The 23,623-nt window shown below is 38.4% G+C and overlaps 1 protein-coding gene across 1 annotated transcript in view; it reads right to left on the reverse strand.

Annotated features, from left to right (window-relative positions):
* Positions 1 to 4,869: 4,869 nt before the first annotated feature.
* The window catches only part of CTNND2 (catenin delta 2), a 565,782-nt gene continuing 547,028 nt past the window's right edge, over positions 4,870 to 23,623 (reverse strand). Inside the window, exons 18-21 of the mRNA XM_072851353.1 lie at positions 19,797 to 19,923; positions 15,529 to 15,660; positions 8,111 to 8,184; positions 4,870 to 5,130 (exon numbers count right to left, since the gene is read on the reverse strand). Of these exons, the coding sequence (XP_072707454.1) occupies positions 4,870 to 5,130; positions 8,111 to 8,184; positions 15,529 to 15,660; positions 19,797 to 19,923 (594 nt within the window). The remainder of the gene's footprint in view (positions 5,131 to 8,110; positions 8,185 to 15,528; positions 15,661 to 19,796; positions 19,924 to 23,623) is intronic.

Consider the following 23,623-nt stretch of genomic DNA (forward strand, 5'->3'; position numbering starts at 1 on the left):
AGGCTTCAGTCCCCTGGCCTGGGGATGAAACTCAAATCTTCCACTTTCAGCCTAAATGTCTGAAACTGGCTTTAGGCCACTGTTTAAAAACTGGCTAGTCCTCTGGAAAAGAGCCAGCACTGCACAGTTCTTCAGCAGACGTTGGTGCGTATCGGGCCTCCGGGGAAAACGCTGGGCTTCAAATTGCAAGTGGCTGGAGCAGCTCCTTGGCAAGCCCAGCCCCAGCACCTGCAGCATCCAGCGTGGGTGGGTGCTCAGACACACGCCTGTACCGGGTATTGCCCAGCTGATAGTGAAGGGCCTTTGCAAGCTGGGTCCTTGATGGGATTGTCCCCCCTGTGCACCGTGTCTGCGTACCTGCTGGCACTCTGCCGTTGAGGATGGCGGGGCAAGGGGGGAAAGTTTGCAAAAAGTTGCTTCTGTTTTAGCTGCCTAATGTCTTTTTGACCTAGCCTTAAAGTCTTGGACCTAGTCTTAAGGTCTTTGATCAAGAGTCTCACCCCTCTCCCCTCTCCTTCACAGCAGTAAGCAGTCCCTGCCCTCATGGCCAACATCTTCTGCTGGCTGAAGCTGGAAGTGCCCCATGGTGACCTGTGATTTCCCTCTGCTGCTCCCTCCCATTTTTCTAGCATAAAGCTTTGCGTGCATCATGTTGCTGCTATTAAATGTTCACTACATTAGCTTGTTAGCAATATTTGATGATCTCGGTGCATAAAATCTCTTGTTGGGTCCATTCCACTGTTAGTAATTATGGGTGTGTACCTGTCTTCACGCACAAGCTCAGAGTTTCTGTATTTTTAGCCCCCCCCCGCGCCTTCGGATTGCTGTCTCTGTGCCTCCCACTCCTCTCACTACTCCCCGTGATACAAGCAATAACACTAAACTCGGAGCTCTTTCTGCCTGTTGGCAGGAGAGGATGAGTAACAGGGGCGGAGGAGTTGAGAAAGCCTCTCTTGCAGCGCACTGGCTTGCACAGCCTGTGCTGTGCCAAGATACAAAAAAATAAGTCAGCATTTCTGATTCGAGTTGCAAGTCTCCCCAGCAAGACGCTTCTGCAGGCTAACGCAACCCAGTCCCAGGAAACAATTATTCCCGAGCCCTTACATGTGCTGCATGCCGGGACTGCCAGCCACACACGAGTAAATTAATGGCTCGCTCTTTGTTTCTTGGCCATAGTCTACATAACGTTGGGGCCAAGATCATATTTTTTAGAGCGTGTTCCTATCCAGTGGCACCAGCCTTGAGCTTTTTAGCTTTTTCTACAGGCGTAGATAAACGCTCTCTCTCTGAGTGGTGGCAGCTGAGCTCTTGCAGCCATAATTAGGGGTGAACTGGGTGTTCTCAAAAATACCTTTCCCCTTCACTTGCTGTTGTAGAGTAGGTTGTGCTCATAAGGCTGGTGGAGAGGGAGGGGGGAGTGAATGACTTGAGAGCTGACAGTTAGCTATCCAATTAATATTTAAAATAAATATATTGCAGGGGTTTGTTGGCTGTGTGAAGCTAGGCATCAATCTATGGAGTCAACTTCTGAGTTTAAACATATTGCACTATGACCAGCGATTCTCCACAATACAGTAGGATTTATTAATAGAAAATATGTCAATATGAGTTTGTCTTTGTACATGTTAGCAACATGTACAGTGAAACACATTTTTTTTCTCAATCTATATTGTTATAGTTCTTTTGTGTTATCTGACATAACCATTTATATTTTGGGCTTAAATATGTTATTTGTCAAAATGTACTTTCAGTGTTAATATACCTTTAAAATCATAGTTTATCTTTTAAATATTGAATTCATATTATTATTTTTCAAATCAATATTGCTCATGTTAGTGCAAATTTGTTAATCTTGAGATAGGTTAACCATTCCTTCCAGACCATAAACAGCATTTAATAAAACAGTGAGATTTATATAGCTCTACACAGCTGAACAAGATTCTAATACGAAGCTTGTTAAAAGAAAAAAATTCCGACATTTTACAGTACATCAATTGCATTTTATACATTTTTTTTGGAACATTTTTGTTTCTTCTCTATTTCTGTGTGTGATCTAGTACAAGAGTGAAGGGAACAGCAATAGGTAATGATACTTTCCTCAATATTAAAAAGAATGCATCATATATATCTTGCTCAGTATGGCAGCAGTGTTGGATTTCCAAGCCTGGAAAAGAAGCCAGGTAATTCAACACCTTCTCAAAACTCAGTACAGCAAGAGTGAACATTATCAGTCGGAGCACTTGCCACTACAGAAGAATGGAAACAAAACAACACAAACTATAGACAAAAGGTATTTTATGCCACTTCAGAATCTCTCACTTGAGCAATGGTCAACATTTGACTCCAAGTAATTCCTAAGAGGAGCTGAAAGGGGGCAATGTGGGCGTTTCAGTAGTTTGAAGAATGGAAATAAATCCAACTTACAATAACCTCCTGTCCTAAGAACTTCAAACAGAATGACGGATCCCCTCGGCCTGTTGGCAATCCTGCGCCTGGAGAACTGCACCAGCCTGGTGGTTATCAGGCAGTCAAGAAGAACTTCAAGTTGCGAGTGACATTCTTTATTAAAAAAAAGTTTTTATACTGAAAAAGTGCTTTGTTCAAAAGAGCACTGCAAATGTCACTTGTCTTATTAAAATCAATGTAATAAATAAAATATAAACAACCTGTGTCCAAAACTATGAATAATATTTTTATCTACCTCACTATACATCTGGCCCACTGTGCCCCTCCCACCCACCCTTTCTTAAATTTTTTAAAAATTGTTTTGCATGCGATTTTTTCCCCCGTTTACTACAAAGAGCAGATAAGGTTACATATCGTACACTGGGAAAAGCTGCCAAAAAGATTAAACTATAGTCCTAGATTACCAATAAACCAATTCTACGTCACAATACCCGCCTGTGTGAACTACTTGGGCTGCGTCCTATAGAGCAGGCGATGACTTGCGAGAGACTTCTCCCCCTGTGCACAGCCAGAAGTGTGCCAGGTGATGTTAAGACTATTACAATGACTAATCACAGAAATGTTTGCAACCTAAAACAAATTCCTTAATTGTAATTTAAGCGATTTACAACTACTCCATTTGTGGTGGGTCTTATGCTGTGAAAACTGTATGCTGAACTGTTGCCTGAATCAAAGAAATGAAGAAACGCTAGATTCTTTTTTTTACTTCCAGAATCCCAAGAACTGAGATGAATATGCCAGCTCTTCTGGCCTCCTAGCCTAGTTTTCTTTTCTAGTTTTTAATTAAAAAAAAACAAAACTAAAACAAAAAACCAAAACCTCTGTCCCTTACGTTATTTTTCAGGGTTTTACTTTAAATGCACAGAAACGGTCGGGATCTTTCATATTTCAGGAATGTATTTTGGGTATCAGGTTTTCTTTTTGGTATGGGTTAAAATAAATGATTGTACTAATGGTTCACAAGTTGGACTCTTCTATAGTCCAAAGAGTTTGGAGACTCCAGACTTAAGTCTGTTGGGTCTTTGTTTTCCATTCCCTCAGGGAGATGGCAAAATCAAACTCTGCTTTCCTTGAGCACTTGCTGGAGAGTAATGAAATTTCCTCAAGAGAAGATCAAGAGATGCTATTTTAAAGGAAATGGCACCTAAGGGTGAAGGAGTCAGTGAAAAAAATCCGATAACCCCTTCCTTCGTGAGTATGTGGCCTAACAATTTTGAACTGCTATCAATGGTTAAGAAGGTGAGTAAGAGAAAGCACATACTGGAGTTTCCACTGTTTAAAAAAACTGAAAATCAAACAAAAATTGAAGCTTGAACAAGGAAAACATTGGATGAAAAGAAGTCTTACGCCACACAAACGCACACACTCACACACACGCACACAGAATACTATGCATACGTGGACACACACAAGTAAGAATGTGTATTTGTATGGTAGGTTCTTGGAAATAGACATTCTTAGCAAATATGGATGACAGATCAATTGTAATTTATTTTCTTTTAACACTGTATCATCATAAAGAAAACTGGTATAAATGAAAAAAATCTATTTCAAATATCTACATCTAAAATTTTAGGCAGTGAAAAAGCACTTCGTTGACAAGGAGTGTGGAATGATGAATGTTAATTGTCAGAAACTGCTGAATGCCTTTTTTTTTAGTTGCCACAAACAAATTCACATATCAGAACGAACAATACTGCTAAATATTCCTTTTTGTTTTTTTGATTTTTTTTTTGATTTTTTTTTGTTAAAACGCACGGGGGAAAAGAAAACAAAAAACTGGAAATTCATACATCTTTCAAAATTTGAAATTGAAGCAATATTTAGAACCATAGATGAAGAAACACTGTGGCATTGGTGTAATATACACAATGCACTTGTTTTTTTTTATCTGTAATGTACATCAAATACTTTACAACAATGCATTAACAAAAGGCAAGAAACATCTTGCTGTACAGAGGAAACCCCAAATGCAACTTGAAGCCTAGATTCACAATGAATGAGGATATTAAACAAACTGTGAGAAGCTGTTCCCCATAAAGTATGTACGCTGCTCAGTTACTTGTGCTTAACTCTTGACCCACATCCACTGTCATGTTCTCCCTCCTTCCTTCAGCCACATTCAATATACAGCACCAAACTTTAGACTCTACAGGCCAACAGTAAAGTTGCCCCACACTGTAAAATATATATATGTATATATATATTTCTTTCTAATTACTCCCAGGTTTAGCTTTCGTATCTTTTAGCCTTCTAAAAAAAAAATCTCTTAATTTTTTCCATACTGGTTATCTGGGCCTTCCTATGGAACAGGCTTTAACAAACTAAATTTGCAGGAAAAAAAATGTCTTGTGGTATGCATGCACATGCACAGTTCCTGGAGCTTTTGTATCTGCCCAAGTCTCAAACCCAGGAGTCGGGAGAGGCTGGATAGTGGCTTGTTTCATAGTTAAGTTCACTATAGGGACGAGCAGCTGAATAGAAGTCGACATAGTTGCCAGTTGACTTTAGTCCCAGGTGCATGTTGTATTCGCTTGCAGGTGGACGATGATGCACTTGGTCCTCAAAGAAGGACTCATCATAGTTTCTTGTTGAATTCTGAAACGGCTGATATGGTTCATAATCTTTTCTGCTGGGCTCCTGTGGAACTGGCTGTGTTGAAACCTGAAAGATAGTTATACCCACAGCTTCTTAGATACAACTTATTGTGGGCAACAGGATGGAAGAAGGAGTAAACCTCGCTCTATGTTTATCATGCTGGAAATACAGGTTGTGCATTAGCTTAACATCTGTTCAAGGTATTACATGGTAGTGAATTAATTCTACAGCTTTGCCTTGTCATTACATTTCTTTACATTTATTTATTTAATATTGTTATTAAATACATTTATTATTTAATATTATTGCTGCTAAAGATGCTGGTTTACTGCAAAAGTAGTTCAAGCAGTGTAGCTTACAGTTACTTTCCTAACTACAATCTGTGTATAACTTTCTGACTATTTTGCAGCTATATAATGCAAACATTGGTGGCCAAAACTCAGCCTTGAAGAATTTGCATGGAAGTGATATACACTCCAAAGGTGCTAAACATTTTGCAGCTGCCTTTGCCACAAGTGAGATTTAGAGTCACACCGTATCCTTAAGAACCATTTATAGTCTTCAGGGCACTGACATGAGAAAATTTCAAGCTAAGTGCCCTGAAATGTGTTCTTCTGCTACTGTTAAGCAGAGCCATCTTCTTACCACCTCCTTAACACATCATGTTGGCAATCTTGTGTTGTTGCTACATTCCAGCAAGTTGCCCTGAAGCTGAAATATTTATGATATGCAGACAAAAAATCTCAGGCAGTCCCCTAACCTAAGTTTGCCATAAAGTTTTTTTCAGACAGCCCTAGTGTGTCTCTGTTTTTATAGTTGGAACACTACCTTTCACTCTATGCCACCTCTATTAAGTTTGAGCAGAGTTTGTGACTGCAAAATGATAGTCTTTCAATCCTCAAATGGTTGTCACTGGAAATATTGATGCTTAGACGTTGGTGTCAGAAGACTTTGCAGATCCTGCTGACTCTGCAAGAGTTAGTAATGCTCCTTAAGAAGAGAGGAACAGTTGCACTGCTATGTCCCAAACTCTGTGATACTCTTTCAAAGCATGTCTGTATTGGACTCTATGCGCAGAGTGCAAAAGGCTGCCCATGTCCTTTAACAAACCTACAAGTGATCTTACAACACTGGGCCCAATATTAGAACAGCACAAGGTTCTATTTCTAGTTTCTATTTCTAGTACTGCTATCAAGGTGTACAGGACCTTGAGCCCCTCGTTTAATTTCACATATTCAAACACAGGTGTTTAATTTTGGACACAGGAGAAAAATTCTATACTAAGCAACCTATTTATATGTCAAAGAGTTAGAGACAGTCAATTTTTGAGTAGAAAATAGGGGACTGAAGTAGTATTTCTGGGTTCTTTGTAGCTAAAAACATTATTTCTGATATGCCAATCATAAACCTGACATTTCATTGAGAAAGCAAGTGGGAAAAGGTGGAAAATTGGTTTTGGCTTTTGGTGGGTTTTTTTGCTTGTTTGTTTTGTTTTCGCTCAAACTCTCACGCCAAACATCAAATTAGTTGATTCATGACTGCAGTTAGAGTGCACCTGCTGTTACAATACCCCATACCTTTATTTTCTCTAAATACTGTGTTAATTAGAAGGGCTTCATCTCTTTTATTGCAATAAAAGCAGAAACACCTTCATGCACTGAACTGGCTCACACAAAGAAGGAATATGGTGCACCACAGGAAATACTGGCTAATTAAAAAGCAAAACCAATAAAGACAAATGGGAGCACAGAATATCAGAAACTCTCGTCACCTTAAGTTTGTGGATTAAACCAAAAATATCAGTCTTTTAAATTGAAATTTCAGGTAATCTAGTAAACATTTTCAGAGAAAGATCCTTTTTTCTCAATTTTACTAAATATTCATTTACCTGTCTGATACTACTAATCATTTTAAGTGCTTTCCTTAAATGTTTTTTTGTCTCATTTCTCTAGTTGAAAAATGCTGTAACTTTTGCATATTACATAGGGAAGTTGTGAAAATATTAAGGAGTTGCCATAAGTAAGTATAAAGTAACATTACACATAATGATGAAACAAAAGCCTGTAGGTACAGAAAAATGTCTGTTTCCCAGGGAGTGAGGAAATACTATACTGGAAATACCGGCTCTATGAATGCCATACATGTCACTATTGCAGCTTTTTCTGTGAGTGCGTTAGCCTGGCGCCCATGCTGCCAATTACATTTTTGCAATGCCCACCTTATCCAGACATACTTATCGCTTTCTGGTTTTCAGGGACAGGACATTTTTAAAAGAGTCCCAAATCTCTAGACCAAATGGTTTGGATGTATATACATGAGACAGTGGCCTTGCCGATGAAATGCTACACTTTCTCTTGCCCATGCCCTAATGCGTACATTAAAAAATGACCAAGCAAAAAGCCTTGTTACAATCATGCTTCTGGAGTGACTAAATGGCACATCTGAGGGCTTTTGCTACACATAAGTGTAGCGTACACATCCCTGCAAAAGATACAGGGGGTTCTTTCTCCAGCACTGTTCAATACTTGAGTTTCTGCTAGGATGCCTTAGCACGTGAGTCGTGCGGTGTCAGCAGTGGTGTTGAATTTTATGCTGGCTATACTCATGTAGTAAGATGTGACCAGACTTAGCCAAGTTCATTGGCACAGGACATCACAAGATACCAGAGCCAGTAGACGTGCTCATTAACATTAGCTTGGCTTTCCTAGCCTGTCTCACCCATATCCAGAACTTTAAAGGCATTCAGGTCTCAAGACCCTCTTCATTTCATTATGAGTCACAGGCTTAAACACCTTAGATAATTTTTGTGCATATGCTGTCATAATGTGTTGGACATTTTTTGAAACCTGGTCTGAAATTACCCATTAGCATAAAGAACGTAGCTTGTTTGAAGCCAGTGGAATTGCTTGCATTTGTGCAAGCAGATGACTCAGTTCCTCTAATCTAGATTTATCAATCTTTGTGGTATTTTTCTTAGTTTCTGTATAAGATGTTACACTGGTCTTTTGCCATCTGGAACAGTTAACATTTTAGTCTCTGTACTTACCTGGTTGTGTTTGATATCTTCAGCAGGTGCACCATACGAATTCCTGTACAAAGTTGAGATTCCAGTGTTCTGAGCTGGAGAGAGAAAAAAGGAAGGAAAAAACAGGCTTACCAAACATACCTCTTTGGCCTCAAAATGAATTCTTAAGGTTTCATTAAATACATTATACAGCACCTGTTTCCCATACACAAAAATCTTTAAAAGTATCTGCAGACTTCTATTTTCTCTTCCTCCCACTGAACAGTCATAATCTTTGCTTTGGTGTACATGCACGTACATGGTATACGCTTACTAATGTTAACAGGTGCTATGTCATGTTCATACCAATCTTGTGCACTTCACTTATAAATCAACAAAATTATTTCATATACAGCTAGCATTCAGTAATATATTTCAGGTTATATATGGGATTCTATATCATACATACACTAAACAGGTAATACTTGTAAATACTGAGATTAAGAAAGATTTCATTCCTTTCACTTCAGTTGGATGATGTTACAAATCCTGGATTATTTATCCTACAGTGCTTTTGCTATATGGTGAAATTATTCATGGGAAAAGTGATTAAATGCAACTGAAAAATGAGTTCTGCAAAAAAGTAATATGTAGTTACACTGAAGAGGTCTGGCCAAGATGGTCTCAAATCCATGAACTGCTGTCACTTTCTTCTCAGATGTCTTACTACTAAAATGCACGGACAAAACTGAGCTATGAGTATGAAAGCAGAAGTAATTCTAAAGACAAGGACATCATCATACAGTTTTGCAAAAATTTATTTCCCACCCTGTCCCAAAAAAACATGTAAAAAGCTAAGGATTTTCCCTGCAAAGCTGACTTCACCGATCACTTTGATTTGGCTATCTAGCTGAAGCTTAGTTTGCTGGTAGGACTAGAAAGATTGTAGTTATTTCTCATATTTGCAAGAGAATGAGAGTAGTATTTTGTGTGGCTGCTGCACACTGTTCTTACTGGGCATGTGTTATTAACTTTCCAGACATTATAACCAACGATTTGATGCTGTCATGAGGACTCTTATTATAAAAGGATATGCCTGAAAGTAAAAATGGAGTAGTTGTGAATCCGAGTCATCAGTGAAATTTAAACATGTTGCTCGTGCAACTTCTCTCAGGTCTCTGTGCAATGGTGCAAAACCTGGATGCACCAAGAGTTGCTTTTAATACCTTCACAACTCAAAACCTTGGAGGGTGAGGACTGAGCAGCAGAGCTGATGGGATCCAGAGCTGATGGGTATGGGATCCATGCTAGTCACATCACTAAGAAGAACCCCAGTTACTGAAGAAGTAACCACTCTTTCTTCCTTTGGCAACCTGCTAGCATGGACCCCAGCATGTACAACTGCCTCTATCTTTCCCCCAGCCACTGCACCCTCTATGGAGAAAGGAATGGCACGGTCTTTAGTCAAAGTTGACTGTAACATGCCAATTCTGATCTTCACATCTGCTACGGGTTGCATGCTGAGGGTATAATTTTTGTCAGATTATGGTGCACTGTTCCATGTTGCTGCTTTACAGATCTCAGATGATGTTCTTACAAGATCTCCAGCATGTTCTTGAAACAGGATAAAGACAGGGCTTATATGGTGGGGTAATGAGCCCTAACAGCTGGAAGAAGAGATTTTTCACTTGATAACGATTAACTAATAGGGATGAAAAAACTCTTGTTTCTTGAAGAGCTGGATGCAGTTACTGAGACAGTGCATAGTCCTGTGTAGGAAATGGAGAAGAGCTCTGGAGGTCTCCAAGGAGTGCAGCAGGATCCTTTCTTTGAAGGTGGGAAGAATACGAACTCTAGTAAGAGACAATGATTGGTCTTTTCCAGTGGCAGGTACTCTTAATTCTGCCTGTGCGCCAATAGGTGGTAACAGATGGAAATGATGACTGCTTGAATAGTTTGTCTTTGGCCATAGATGTTAGTACCGAAGGGCCAATCTGCAGAGGTTCTCTTCTGCTCAGGTTGCATTTTATCACCAAACTTGAGTGATGTGTGAGACTTGACTGTTATTTCAGAGTTTTTTATATTCCAGCTGCATCCTTTGCTTTAGTTTTTGAAAATCTCCCTCTTGATGACCGTCTTTTGTATTAGAGGAGTCCACATCAGCATTGCTATTTATGGTGCATCTCATGACAGCATGACTCTCAGTAGTACAACTGCCAGATCTTTTTGATACCATCTTTTTTATGCTGTTTTTCTGAGTTTTTTGCTTGCCCTACAAAGTGCTAGAACACGTTGGGTTATACAAATTCCTTTTCTCAAGATCTAAAGATACTCAGAGTTAGTGTTTCAGCTACCCATTTTGTGAAGTGCTACTTCTTGAAAAAAAAGGAAAGCGATATTCAATGTGTTGGACCCTCGTAAGCAGGGGAAGAACTTATTGTAAACATTTCGCTTTCATGTATATAAATTGCAAGATAAGCAGGGTTGAAGTTTCATGCATGCAAGTTTTTAGTCAGGCATGACCGAACATATTCAGTCGAGATAGGACAATACTGTTCATGGTTGGTTGATGTCAAGAATAAAAGATTGGTATAAGGTGCAACATCTGAGGGTTTTATGAAGAATCTGATGAAAAATAGCAAACTGGACTCATGCTAATTTATATGTTGTTCCTACAGGCAATCAGAGAGACTTTAAGGAGGGTCATGACCTTTCCATCTTTTTACAGTTGTATATAAAAAGGCACATGCTACATATGTGCCACTAATAGCCATGACTGTTATAAAAACAGAAATAGCCCAGAGTTGGTGCATAGCTGTCCAATGCACTACTGTGACATTTGCACTGATATGCTCAGAATTGTCACATGCCAGATTGAAAACTTATGGTCTCCCGGATCACATATTCTGCGATGAAAAAAAGGATAGTTTCAGCTTATGAAAATAGCTGCAAGGCCTGCGTTGCTGATTTCACTGCAGTGATGTGGATACAAATCCAAAAGTTTAAAATGCAAAAAAGAAGGAGGATTATTTTCTTAATGTAATAAAAAGAAATACAGTGACACATCAAATGCTTGGAAATGAATGCCAAGAGTTCAAGAACAAGAGATCTTGGCTTAGTCTAGCTGGGAGGCTGAGATAATTCTGTCTCTGGAGGAAATGTAAGTCAAGCAATGTAGCTGCTCGCAATGCATGCAGCCCCGCTCCAGTACCTGCTTCTGAACATGCAGGTGGCATCCCTGGGAACTCCATTCCTGCTCTGCCATGCTTCAGTGAACAGTTGACTCTTGCTGTCCAAAAGCAGAGGGCAAATATAAAAGAAAGAAGGGAGAGAATGAACTAGATGAACGGACAGATATTGTGTGGTTAGTATATGATTTTTGCTGTTAATATTGTATACGTACCATCATAGTACAATTATTAAACAGAGAGAAAGAGAGGTAAATGAAATAATTTTCTTTTTTAAAACATGTCAAGAGAAGGGAAAAGGGTACAAGGAGCAAGAGATGGAGATCTTCCAGCAGCCACACTTCCTTACAGAGATGTGAGAATTGTAGCTGCAGATGAAATGATTGGAGGAGTGATGAGCGTCTGTGTATGTGTGTATGTGTGTATTTTATGCAGTATCTAAACATCAATGCATGGTAGTACTGAAGAGGCACTTTTTACTAGGCAAAATTGTGAAGGTTCTAAAATGAATACTATGATCAACCTGCAGTACTTTGTGGTTGCATTGCATAAAGAACATTAGAGAAAAATACCTTCCTTTTTTCCCGCTGTTCAGTTTTCAAGGTGATATTCATTAAAAAAAATCATATAGTTCCCCATAGCAGTTTTCTGCAAAGCTGACAACAGCTTTGAAAATTATGTCACTCAGTGTTTTTTTGTGACAAAGATATCACTGGCCGAAGCTGTCCCCATATATCTCCGACACTTGATTCATGGTTTAACATCCAGCTTTCAGTTCTTATAAGTACTTATTCTGAACACATTTACAGACACTTTGAAATAACAAGGTGCTAGCCTTTTGCCCTCACGGAGACTGATAGTAAGAAAGGAAAGTTCAGCTGGACAGGTAGTCATCCTCATCTGGTATTGCATAACCTGCTTTTTCTGCTATAAGCAGCAGGACTCCATTTGCTAACATTTAGTTCAAGACAGTAAAGGAAAATGCTTCTGTGCCTCACAGATCGCAGCTAACAGAGATCATTACCTGTCACTACCACTGCCACCTTACTGCACGGTGAAAGATGAGGTAAGGGCACGAGAAAAGGTTACAGTGTATTATAGTTTCTTAATGTAATAATAATTTCAAGTAGCCCAAGCATCTGTAGCTATTGTAACAGATGATGGTGGGTGGTTGTGTTCTGAATGTGCAGGGACTTGCAAGTAAGTTTAAATGACAAAAGTATAGATGATTGATTCTTGACAACCAAAAGAAAATAAATGAATCAGAAGGTGTTTCTGCTGGTGGAAGTGAAGATACAGGGTGCAGACTGTGATGTATGTATTAGTTCAGTGAGGGAACTAACAAAGTAAAAGAAACTTTAGAGTAGGAGTCCCATGACAGTACACAGTAACCTTATCTTCCCTGTTCTGGAGGAAAACACCATAGCATAAATAACGTTATCACGTGCACTTATAGTTCCTGTTTTTTTAAAAGGAATATAATAGTTTTTGTCTTAAAAATATACTTTAGGCGATAAAATTTTATTATTGGTTATTATTTTCTACAGAGGAGAGAAGATGGATAGTAAATATACAAGGCATCATAAACCTGTGAAGGGAAGAGGGCAATGAGAACTTTGATATTGTTCCTCTATTTTTCATCTGTCCTTGTGAAATCAATATAAGCTATCTTCAGCCAAACTGTTTACTTCATAGATTCTCCATTTTTCCCAAAGGTTTCCTGGCAACTCCCCACAATGGCAAGAAGCCAACATTTCTACTTTGAAAATCCATCAAAAAACCTTCATTTCAGTCCCAGCCAAGAGGTCATAAAATTTTTGAACTATAAACTGAGAAGAGCTTTGGAGAAGAGCATGGAGACAGTTGTGGATAAATTGGGACTACAGCTGTGGCTCTACATTCTGTGTAAATCCGTAAGTCAAAGAAAGCTTTGTGTAATACATCAGCTTGACACAAAATACAAGAGCAGCTCAAAATATGTATACGCCAGGTGGAACCTGAAAAAAACATTTATCTAAGTCCCATAGGCTCTGTGGATGTATTAGCTGCAATGCACTGTCTGATGCACAAAATGAAATATAGGCATTGCAATTAAGTTGCTACACAAACTTACATTAGACCATCCAAGTAAAGTCAAAATATCTCACAATTAAAATCACAAATACTGTTTTTATATTGTTCTTTAATGAAATATTTATTTTATGAGCTACAAATATGTTATACAAATTTCACGTTGAATGTTGACAAGTGAGACTCCTTCTAACTCTCATTTTCTTTTGTTCTTAAAATGGTGCTTAATTTGAGCTCAGACCAAATGAGCAGAGATTTGGTGACCTGAAAGAGAGAGAAAGTGATTTGTTAGTTTCATATTCATTTGTACAATGGTCATGTAAGATTGTTAAATGTTATTACACTTTTCTATTTGATTTTGGTTTTGATTTTTCTCACTGAGCTCAGTAGCTGGAAAAATAGTCAATAACTGAGCATGATGCTGAGTGTTTCGAGTTTCCTTACTAAAAGCCCACCTAAACTATCAGTAAGAACAGACAAAATACAAGCAGATATTAAAGGAAAACAAGATGCAAAAATCAAAGTGGAGCAAAGGTTGCTGAGGAAGTACAAACCTCATGATCTGAAAATTATATTGAAAGAGAAAGGAAACAAGGGAAAGAGGAATGGGAGAAGAAAAACACTACAGTAAAAGACAAAATGAAAAGTGATGGGGAAAAAGAAACCCCAATTTTTTTAAAGTGTGGAAAGAGACAAGACTATCTGCAAGGAAACACAGATTTTCCATAGGAAACGCTTTTTTTGGTGAACCTTCTGATATAACCTGGTAGTCTAAATTTTCAGATACAGCTAGAACAAAATACTAATGTTTTTGCCTTTTCAGCCTGCTGCTCTTACTCCTGAGGTTCCCTCTTCATGGATCCTTGACAAAGTGGTGAAAAAAATGCAGTCCTGTCCTTCACAACCACACAAGTGAGGACCACTGAAGTGTTTTAGAGAACCACCTTGTGCAGTGACTATGAAACACCCAAAATATTACAGATACATAAAATGCAGTACCTTGACTGAATCTGCTGCAACCTCATGTAGTACGCTGCAGATGCCATTCAGGACACTCCCCATTTCTGTGGTTTCCAAATGCTGTTGACTGTTATTCCTCTTCTTCAGATTTTCACTTTCATGCTAATTAATGTTCCGTATTGCATTTTCACACAAATTCAAAGGCTGGCCTTTAGGTTTTGATTACACAATAGTGTATAACACAGTAGATGTAGTAGGATACATCATATCATCATCATGTCCTAAATACAGTCTTGAAAGCTAGTATGGATGGCTTGATGCTGAGTCAGCATGCTACTGGTGTACCCAGTTTGCTGAGGAACACAGAGACAGGCCATTATGGCATCCTTTGAGCAAGACCTCTACAGAGGGCATGGAAAAAGGTAACACACATTCAGAAAGTGCAGAGTGACTCCTCACTATGATTTTTTGCTTGCCCTGAGGTAGCATTCAGAGGAGAGGACACCATGATGCTTGGCACTGTATAAATGTATGAAAATGTTAATCAGAGGTTATATAAGCTTGTGCAATGGTGATGGAGACCAACACGTATTTTGCAAGAGAATTAACAAAGAGGTGCAGTACTAGGCAAAGAACTCAAACTTTTATCATTACTGAAATGCTAACAGGTTAACGAGCTCACTAGGGGAGAGAAGCCTTCAGTGAAACCTGCAATAGATGCCATAACATACACATTGTTCCATTTACATCAGCCCAGCTGAGAAAGTAACAGGGATAGACTTTACAAACTGCTACCGAGTTTCCTAGGAATGACTGACGTGCAAAATAAGCTAACTGGTCCTGGAAAGCCATTCCCTGCAAAAAGAGAGATGTTAGAGATCACCGCACATGCTCAACCGTTGTCACGCTTCAGAAACAATGCTAGTTAATACAAGGTGGATTTACTCACTTCCTTCTGAAATGAAAACAAACTTAAAATTAAGAAGAAATGTAAAATTGCTTTTAGAGCCTTTCCTCTGTGAAGAAACATGGTCTTCACAAAACACTTTCACACAGCATCGTAATCATTAAGATCAAATATTTCTTCAGTTGTATTTCTCAAGGTGGCTAAAACTTTGGAATCAACCAAAGCAGGCTGACTCTTTTCTATAGTACAGTAAACCCAGCCAAGCCTATAAAATCAGCGGTCTACAGCAGCTAATTTTTATATATGCTATGCAAGGTGATATATGCATATCTCACCTGTCATGGTGTCTTTCCTAGAAGTGTGTTCTCCCTTATTCACATGGTAAGTGGCGTTTGTTCCAGTTGATTCATAGTCTGTTTTTCTTTCTTTTAGGCTGATCATTTCCCGAGGTGAGGCTGGGGCACTTGCTAGATCATAAAAATGGATTTATTTTTTCTCACCACATATGACTGAATGTAGTGTTTAACTCTAGAGTAAACATTTTAGTAAAGTTCATATTTGTTAGCAGGCTAACATTAAGCTGTTTGAAGAAACATTACCCCGTTATGGAAGAAAAGAAAAGGTGCTGTTATTTCAAATACAGGACAAATGTATTCATGGGACAATCAACTCCAAACATCATTTTCTCTCTGAACATTTTACTTTTTTCACTTACACCCAACATCTAGGATGATCATTAAGAAAAAAGTACAATAATAATGATTTTTTTCTTCCCCCTTAGCTTTTTAATTTATCTCGTCAAAACTTTCTGGTATAAGCATTTCCATTTTTTTCTCAAAATGGTTAATTTATTTCTGTTGAAAAGACCATTAACTTTCAACTGTGTGGAAAAACCCTTATAAAATGGTTTCCTCCCTTCTCTGTTGAAAATAAACAAACCCATTAAATGATTGTAATGGGGACAGGAAGAAAAGAAATGTGTTTTTCATAGAAAACATAAAGCAAAGAATGCCTAACTCTTAAAGGTTAACTCGAATAATTTCTCTGTCTTTACATATCTATGTACGAGCAATTGCCATTAAAACAACAACTGCTACTTTAAGGTATCATTAAAACTAAACCCTTCATCACTGATACTCGTGGTATGGCTAAAAGGAGGAAAGTATGAGGTGACTAGGAGAACAACTGGGTTTGTACTGGATTCTCACACACTGGAAAATGTGAAGGTGATCACTGGCACTGATCATGAAGACTTAGAGCTTGTGATGCTTAGGAAAAGGAGAAAAGCAGAGGAAAAAATAATGGCTTTCAGGTAAACTGACTTCAATATATTTAGGTGTTGGTAGATACAATGCACTTTCCCTGTTGTGGAGGGCAGGGGAAGGAGTACAAGGTGAACGGCAGAGCACCCCAGAGCCTCATGAAGGCACAGTGGTACAAAAATAACTGAAGTGCTGGTGTTTACTTCCACTCCCTCCCCTGCCTCCACCCATAGATATCTGGTATGTCAAAAGAACCTCAAAAGCAGTAACAATGTCTTTTCTTAAAAAAAAAGGAAAAACAAATTAAAAGAAAGTAAGACAGGCTCATTTGTGAAGCTTGATCGTGAGTTATGTCTTTCAGCATCTCTAAACTATGTGACATTCCTTAGTTAAGGAGTAGGGAAGTACTTGCACTCAATTAAGAAGTAGGGAAGCACAAATGATGTTGAATTCTGCTTTGGCTCTGCTGGCCCTGGCCTCTGAATTTACAGAGCAAATGCGGGACAGATGGTTTTTCTTATGAAGCCATTAGAACTGGGGATTGCTTTTAAATTGCTTGTCAATAGTGATGTAATTCTAAAGCTGCTAATCCAGCAGATATAAAGAAACATGACATTAAATTACCAAATCAGCTAATGGCAACTTGAGTCCAATAGGGAACAAAACAGAATGCAAACCTTGAAAAAGTTGCTAACACAGGGATGAATTTTGTTTCACATACTCTGGTAATGCTTTTAAGCACTCTGGTGTTTTGAACAAAATTGACTGCTAAAGACAAAACCATCTCTCCCTGTTCCCTGTGGGACTTCTCTCTCTCCTCCCATGTGAGAATAACTGGTTTCTAGCAAGTGTTAAAATCCAGAAGTGCCCTCTTTCAGAGTTTTTACTGGAAGGAGACATAAAGTTATTGGTTGACATTAGACTGAAAAGTGGTATCAAGGCTTTCTGCTCTTATTCTTAAAGGAGACAGAAAAGAAGACAGAGCTCTCTATGCTAGTTAAAGCATCTTATCACCAGGTCCTAGGGATGGATAGGACATTGTGAGTTCATTTACTACAACTCTTTACCCCAAGGTAGGATCCAGTATACCAAAATAATTCTTGACAGATTTTCATCTAAAACTAAAGATCTCTAATGACAGAGACCACATAACTGCTCCAAGCAGTCTGTTCCAGTGCTTTGTTTCCCTAGTGTTCCCTGATGTCTAGCCTGACTCCTTGCTGCTCATTATTTCCATTGGTCTGCTATGAAAGCAGAGAAAGTTCATGCTGTTCCTCTTCACAGCTGGCTGTTATGTGCTTGAATACTTGATGCGTACCTCTGCCTACTGCCCCCATCTTGTGTCTCTCTTATTTGAGTTAAACAACTACAGTCCATTCAGTGTGTCCTCATACCCTGATTTCTCCATCTCCTGATTCATGTTTGCAACTGACAAAAATCCCTAAATCATTTCTGAAGAACTTTTGTCTAGCCAGATACTCTCCTTATAATTTATTTGTAAAGGACTGGATCTTTTTTCCCTTTGGACAGTATCTCCAATTTCTCAGGATCACTCTGAATTCCAGTAATGCCCTTCAAGGTACGTGAGTTTGTCCCAGGTTTATGACACCAGCAAAGGTAACAGGCATTCTTTGTATATTATCTGGGTCATTCATGAAACCACTGAAGAGTACTGGACCCAAGGCAAACCTCCAAGCAAAGTATTCTTCCATTTTGGCAATAAGCAATACCCATTGTTTGCGCATGCTTTTCAGTCAGTTTTGTATTTACCACACATGACATTTTCTGGACTGTTTGTTAGCTTGCCCTAGCTTACGTATAAAAATCTTGTGTGAAAGAGTCTTACTGATCACAGCAGATTTCACTTACTGACTGTTCTTTCCACAAAGCATTTTAAGTCTGTTGTAGCAGGAATTCAGGTGGATTTTATAAGAACAAATCGTATCAAACCAATGTTTGGATTTGATATGGATACTACCAGACAGACAGTAACTTATACTACTATGTAGAAATAGATACTCCTAGAGTTAAGCAGTATCTTATATTCCCACTATCTTTGAGGTGCTCAGATTGTGATTATTTCTTCCAGCAATTTTCTAGAATGAAGTTGAGCTGATTGGTCTGTAATTACATGGGCTCCTTTTCCTTCAGAAACAGCCACTATATTTGTCCTTTTCCAGTCTTATGATAACTGATGATGGCAGTAAGATTTAATCCAAAATTTCTTTAAGTATGTTCTTTAAGCAATAGAGTAATGGAAGTGAGGAGACAGTTCTGGCAAGAGACAGAACTAAGATCTCAGGGCCAGACATTTCAAGTGCCTTGCACTTACAGTCAAAATGAGATTTTGGAGAAGAAAAAAAGGAACAAGAGCCCTTTATGGACTTGTGTAATGACAGATTTTGAAAACTGAATAGCAGCTCTCACTGTACGTCTGGCTACATTTTCCATTTTCCTCACTGGTTGTTCTGCAGGACTAAGGTGCAGCTTCTAGATAATTAACAAAATATTTTTCTTAAAAACAAAACTATGGCACTAATCAGTTTGGCCAGTTTTAATCCTAAACTCTTGGTATACGTATGAATTACAGCATTTGATTGAACAAGTAGTAAAAAGCACATTGAAAGGCTGACTGTTCTACTCTGTTTATCTTAGAAGATTTTCACTGGGAATGGTTTTATCTAACCACGGTATGTTCTACCTTAGAATAAGCTGAGGGGAAAATGCCCAGATTTCTGAATAGAAAAATTAGTAACAGTGCGGCATAAGTTGAGATACTTACATTAATTCATTGTATACAGAATTAACAAAAGCTGGTGTAAATATGCCATCAACGTTACATAAAGACCTGCAGTCAATCTTTTGTGAAACTTACATATGCATGTGTATGCACACTTATATACACATACACATATAATCAGAATAAAAGCCGACAAAAAAATAATGTGGATCCTTCAACTTCTGATAAGTGTGCAGAGTGGTCATAAACAACATAGCGGTTTTCATGACTAGCAAAGCGAGTAACAGAATTTCCTCATGCTACAAATGGACACCATTGCCCTGAGATCTAGTCAGGTAATCCCAATCAGGAAAACACTGCATAAGAATTCATAACAAAAAGTTATGGAATATTCTTTCTGCTGTAAAACTTTACAAGGTGTTAATAGAAAAAAAATATTCCTGTTTTGAGCAGATAATTCAGGTAAGAGTAAAGAATATATTTTGTGCCCTTCCACCATTGTTAACAACAAATCTGGATGCCAGTGACATTGCTTTAAGAAGGAAAATGACAGTGATGGATTACCTCTGTCTTTCTTTCAGTCCTGAAAGCCTGGTCTTACCTGAGCGGTTGTTAGGAGACATGCGCACGGGAGAGATGGAGGGCGTGCGTGATGAAGAGTACGGTCTTTGCCGATCCCTTTCTATTGTTGAAGATGAGGCTACAAAGTGATACTGCGACCATCCATCCTGCAACATCAAACATTGCGACAGCAGTCACTCAAAACGCCATACAGTTCCCCATTTTAAGTACAGAGTATTTTCCTCTAGTATTTTCACTACATATACACGAGTGGACTACTGTCTTTTTCCTGCCACTGAGTGGCAAATATTCTTAGCGGTGCAGGATACAACATGCTGACTGTACTGACACACCGGGAGAAAAACTGAAAAGCAGAAAGTTCTGGAAAGTAACACATTTCCAAAAGACTCAAATTATGAAAACTCTGAACAACTTTTTAAGCTATTTGTTTAATAGTTCTGTCTTTTTCCATGCCTCTATTTTCCCATTGCAAACAGCATTCTGGCTATGTAAATATTCCAAATCGTAAGACTGCTTGTTTTCATGGTGAAAAACAGTTTTTGCTTTAAATCATTTCTATCTTATAAGGAAATTTTGGAGTAAGTAGACAGGGAAGCTCCAGGACTACCAAAATTATTGTAACTATTTGGGTATCTATATTCTAGTTATATCAACTGCCCGTTTGTTCACATGTGAGGGATAAAGAATCTCCAAGATGTACAGAAGAAATTATATTCCTTCTATTTAAAACTGTGGTAATGGTGATGTACTTAAAAAAAAAAAAAACAAACAAAAACCAAGGTAATACAAACACCAGAAACAGTTAGTTCAGAAATAAAAAAGGAGAGTTTTAATAATTCATGTTGTGTTCCTGTACCATAATATAACGCAATAATCCAAAATAATGTACTTTACATTTTTAAAAGGATATTAAAAATAGTTTGAAAGTATCATGAGAGAATAAATTGACTTTTGCTAGTGGTCTTATTAAACGACAGTATTTCAAATATCTGAAAGCATTGATAGATTTTAACTGTCTTTATCACTGCTTCATGTGAAATCCCAGAGTTTTCCCAGTCTTGCACTGAAGGCATAAGCCTTTTAAAAATGCCTGCTTTCTGTTGGGCTCAGTGGAAATCGAGTCAAGCACCTGGCATAGAGCTAAACAGAATTTTTGCAATGAAATGCTGAATGAAAACAAACACAATACAGTATTACGAAAAAACAGCTGGAATTTTCCTCTTGCTTACAGAAAAATAATTATCTGTTGGGGTAGTAAAGAATATTCTCACCCCCTACCTCAGGCTACTCCAGGCATCCAACCCTGAACCCCCCCCCCTCCCCCCCCGCCTTTGCCCAAGGCATCTCTCTGACTTTGTTCCCTCCACATAAACCATAGGCATCTGGCTCTGGGAATTGCAAGAGAAAATGGCCTGAAAATCCCCCTTCCACTAAACTTTTAAGAAAGAGAACTCAGCAAGAGTGTGACACTTTCTCTTTTAAAAAGAGCAGGAGGAAAGAAGAGACTTATACTTGATGTAGAGGGAAATGTTGTAAGTAAATTAGGATAGACAGATGTGACACCTAACTACAGATTCTGAATGTCTGTACTCCTTACATAACGCATCTGTATAAACATGCGTGTATCTCAGTCATAATTTCAAAGGAAAAGAAAAGGAAGAGTCAAGTCTGGGCCATAGCTTTCACAGTAGTCATGACTTTCCCTAGAGTCAATAGTGAGTGTTTGTCCACAGAGGTCACTCATGTTTAGGACACTTCACTGAACTGTACGTCCTATTTCATGACAGTCATATAAGAAAATATAAGGAAGAAAAACAGTTGATTAATAAAAAATAGTAAGAGTAACTTGAAAAAAGAAACAGTTAATCTTCAATACCACTTGCTTAAACCAAAATTTTCTAGATCCAGTGTTTCATTTCCAACAAGCAGCTTCTATACAAGCCGCGTCCTCCAACCTAGAGGGAGGATCAATGAGAATGCAAACAAAACCATCTGTAAAGCCGTAACTTCTTAATGTTAAATAAAATTGGAAATTATTAGAAACTTTTCAATATATATGTACATAATATGTATATATATAATACATACATATATTTAAAAATAACTACCAGTTTATAGTTATAATTATAATGAATCACTTAAGTCCAATAATCTTATCCAAGCATCAAGACTGTAAATAATATACTTAGCGTTATTTTTACATCTTCTGTAATAACAACTTGCATGGTGATTTCTCTACTATAAAAATGAAGTAGCAAACATGTGAGAAGCCCATGCCTTTATCCTGCTGAAGAAAAATGTTTCCCTTCTTCCTCCTTCTCTGGGGTCGGAAGTTCTTACCAGACAGGTGACTTTATAATTCACTCTGTTATAGTTTTCTGATCATTTATTTTCTTTTAAACAGACCGCTGAACAGGAAGATACCATGAGGACAGACTCTAGATCTGATAAAAGGAGAAGGAATAGACTATTTATTACTGTCTGCCTGCAAAAGGAGGAGACATCAGCCACACTTACATAGTGCAAGTCAGAAATGCTTCCAGCTTTGTGGATCTGGGTGGATGCATGCATGGCCAGCTACACTCTCCTTTTGTGCTGCTTCCCTCAAATAAATCCCTGGCACGTGGGTCAGAAAAAAGTGACCTGAATCTTCTCCTAAACCTTTCTTCCTGTTGTCTGTTCCATCTGTATTGTTTACATTAATACCTGGACCCTGGCTCTGACGGGAAGTGGATGAAATAAATCCCTGTTACCTGCACGGTCCCATGGACTCTACAGGAATAGCGCGTGGCACCAGTTTTGTTCTGCAGGATATCAACAGGTACTTTGTCAACATTGCTTCCTCAGAAACAGCACTGCAAGGTGCCTCAACAGTGAGGGAGGAAAATCCAGCTGTAGATGGGATGCTGGCAATACCATTCTTCTCTGTGGCAGATGTTTTTCCTTCTTCTCCCCGCAAATTTTCATTTTTCTCTCTGCTGAGAGTAGTGCCTATACTGAGGTCTTCAAATAAAATCTGCTACAAACTTTCAAGTTTGCAAGCCTGATCAGCTCAATAAAACAAGTCAGGCAAACAATAAACTCTAACACAAGTATTGTGGTGACTTGGCATCGCTTTTGACTAAACAAGGCATATTGCTATCACTGTACGACAACCTTCATGGTGTTTTTCAACAGCATTATGGGAAGCTCCCAGACCTCACACTATTTCAAAACCCTAACACTTTTAAGTCATCTATCTTTAGCTCTCCTCTGCCGCAAGAAACAAGCTTCTTTCCTTGGAAAGGTAAACAGTTTGTAACAAATTCATTAAAACCATCCCCATCAACAATTCCAAGAGCTATTAGCGTTAAATATTGAAACTAATTTTTAAGAGCCTAAAGGGAGTATTTTCAATTTAATGCCAAGATAAATACCACCTGACGTGATGGCTGCTTTCATTAGTTTGTTTCAGCTCTAGTGCCTGTAATGAAATTTAATTAAATTGATTTGGGTACTTAAAGGTACAGTATATAGCAGTGTCCTGCAGAGAAGAAAGCTAACTCAAAAGCAAAGTGTGTGAGACTGCATTTCAGAAACCAATTTACCAGCCACAAACGTGATCTAGGAGAGGAAGAGTAAGACAAAAAGATCTGACAAATTGGAACAAAATTCAATGCAATTCTGTTACAGAATGGATGGATTTGTTAACCGGCAGCAATTAATTAATAAGTGGCAACTGCACACTACTGGAGGGCACAGAACAACCAGAGTACAGAAATACCATTATACGTCCTTATCGCCTCTTCCAAGGTATCTTCTACTGGGCATTTATTTTAACTATAATGAATATATGTATTCTCCCTC

Source organism: Ciconia boyciana, chromosome 2 (assembly GCF_034638445.1).
Source record: "Ciconia boyciana chromosome 2, ASM3463844v1, whole genome shotgun sequence".
Taxonomy (NCBI): domain Eukaryota; kingdom Metazoa; phylum Chordata; class Aves; order Ciconiiformes; family Ciconiidae; genus Ciconia; species Ciconia boyciana.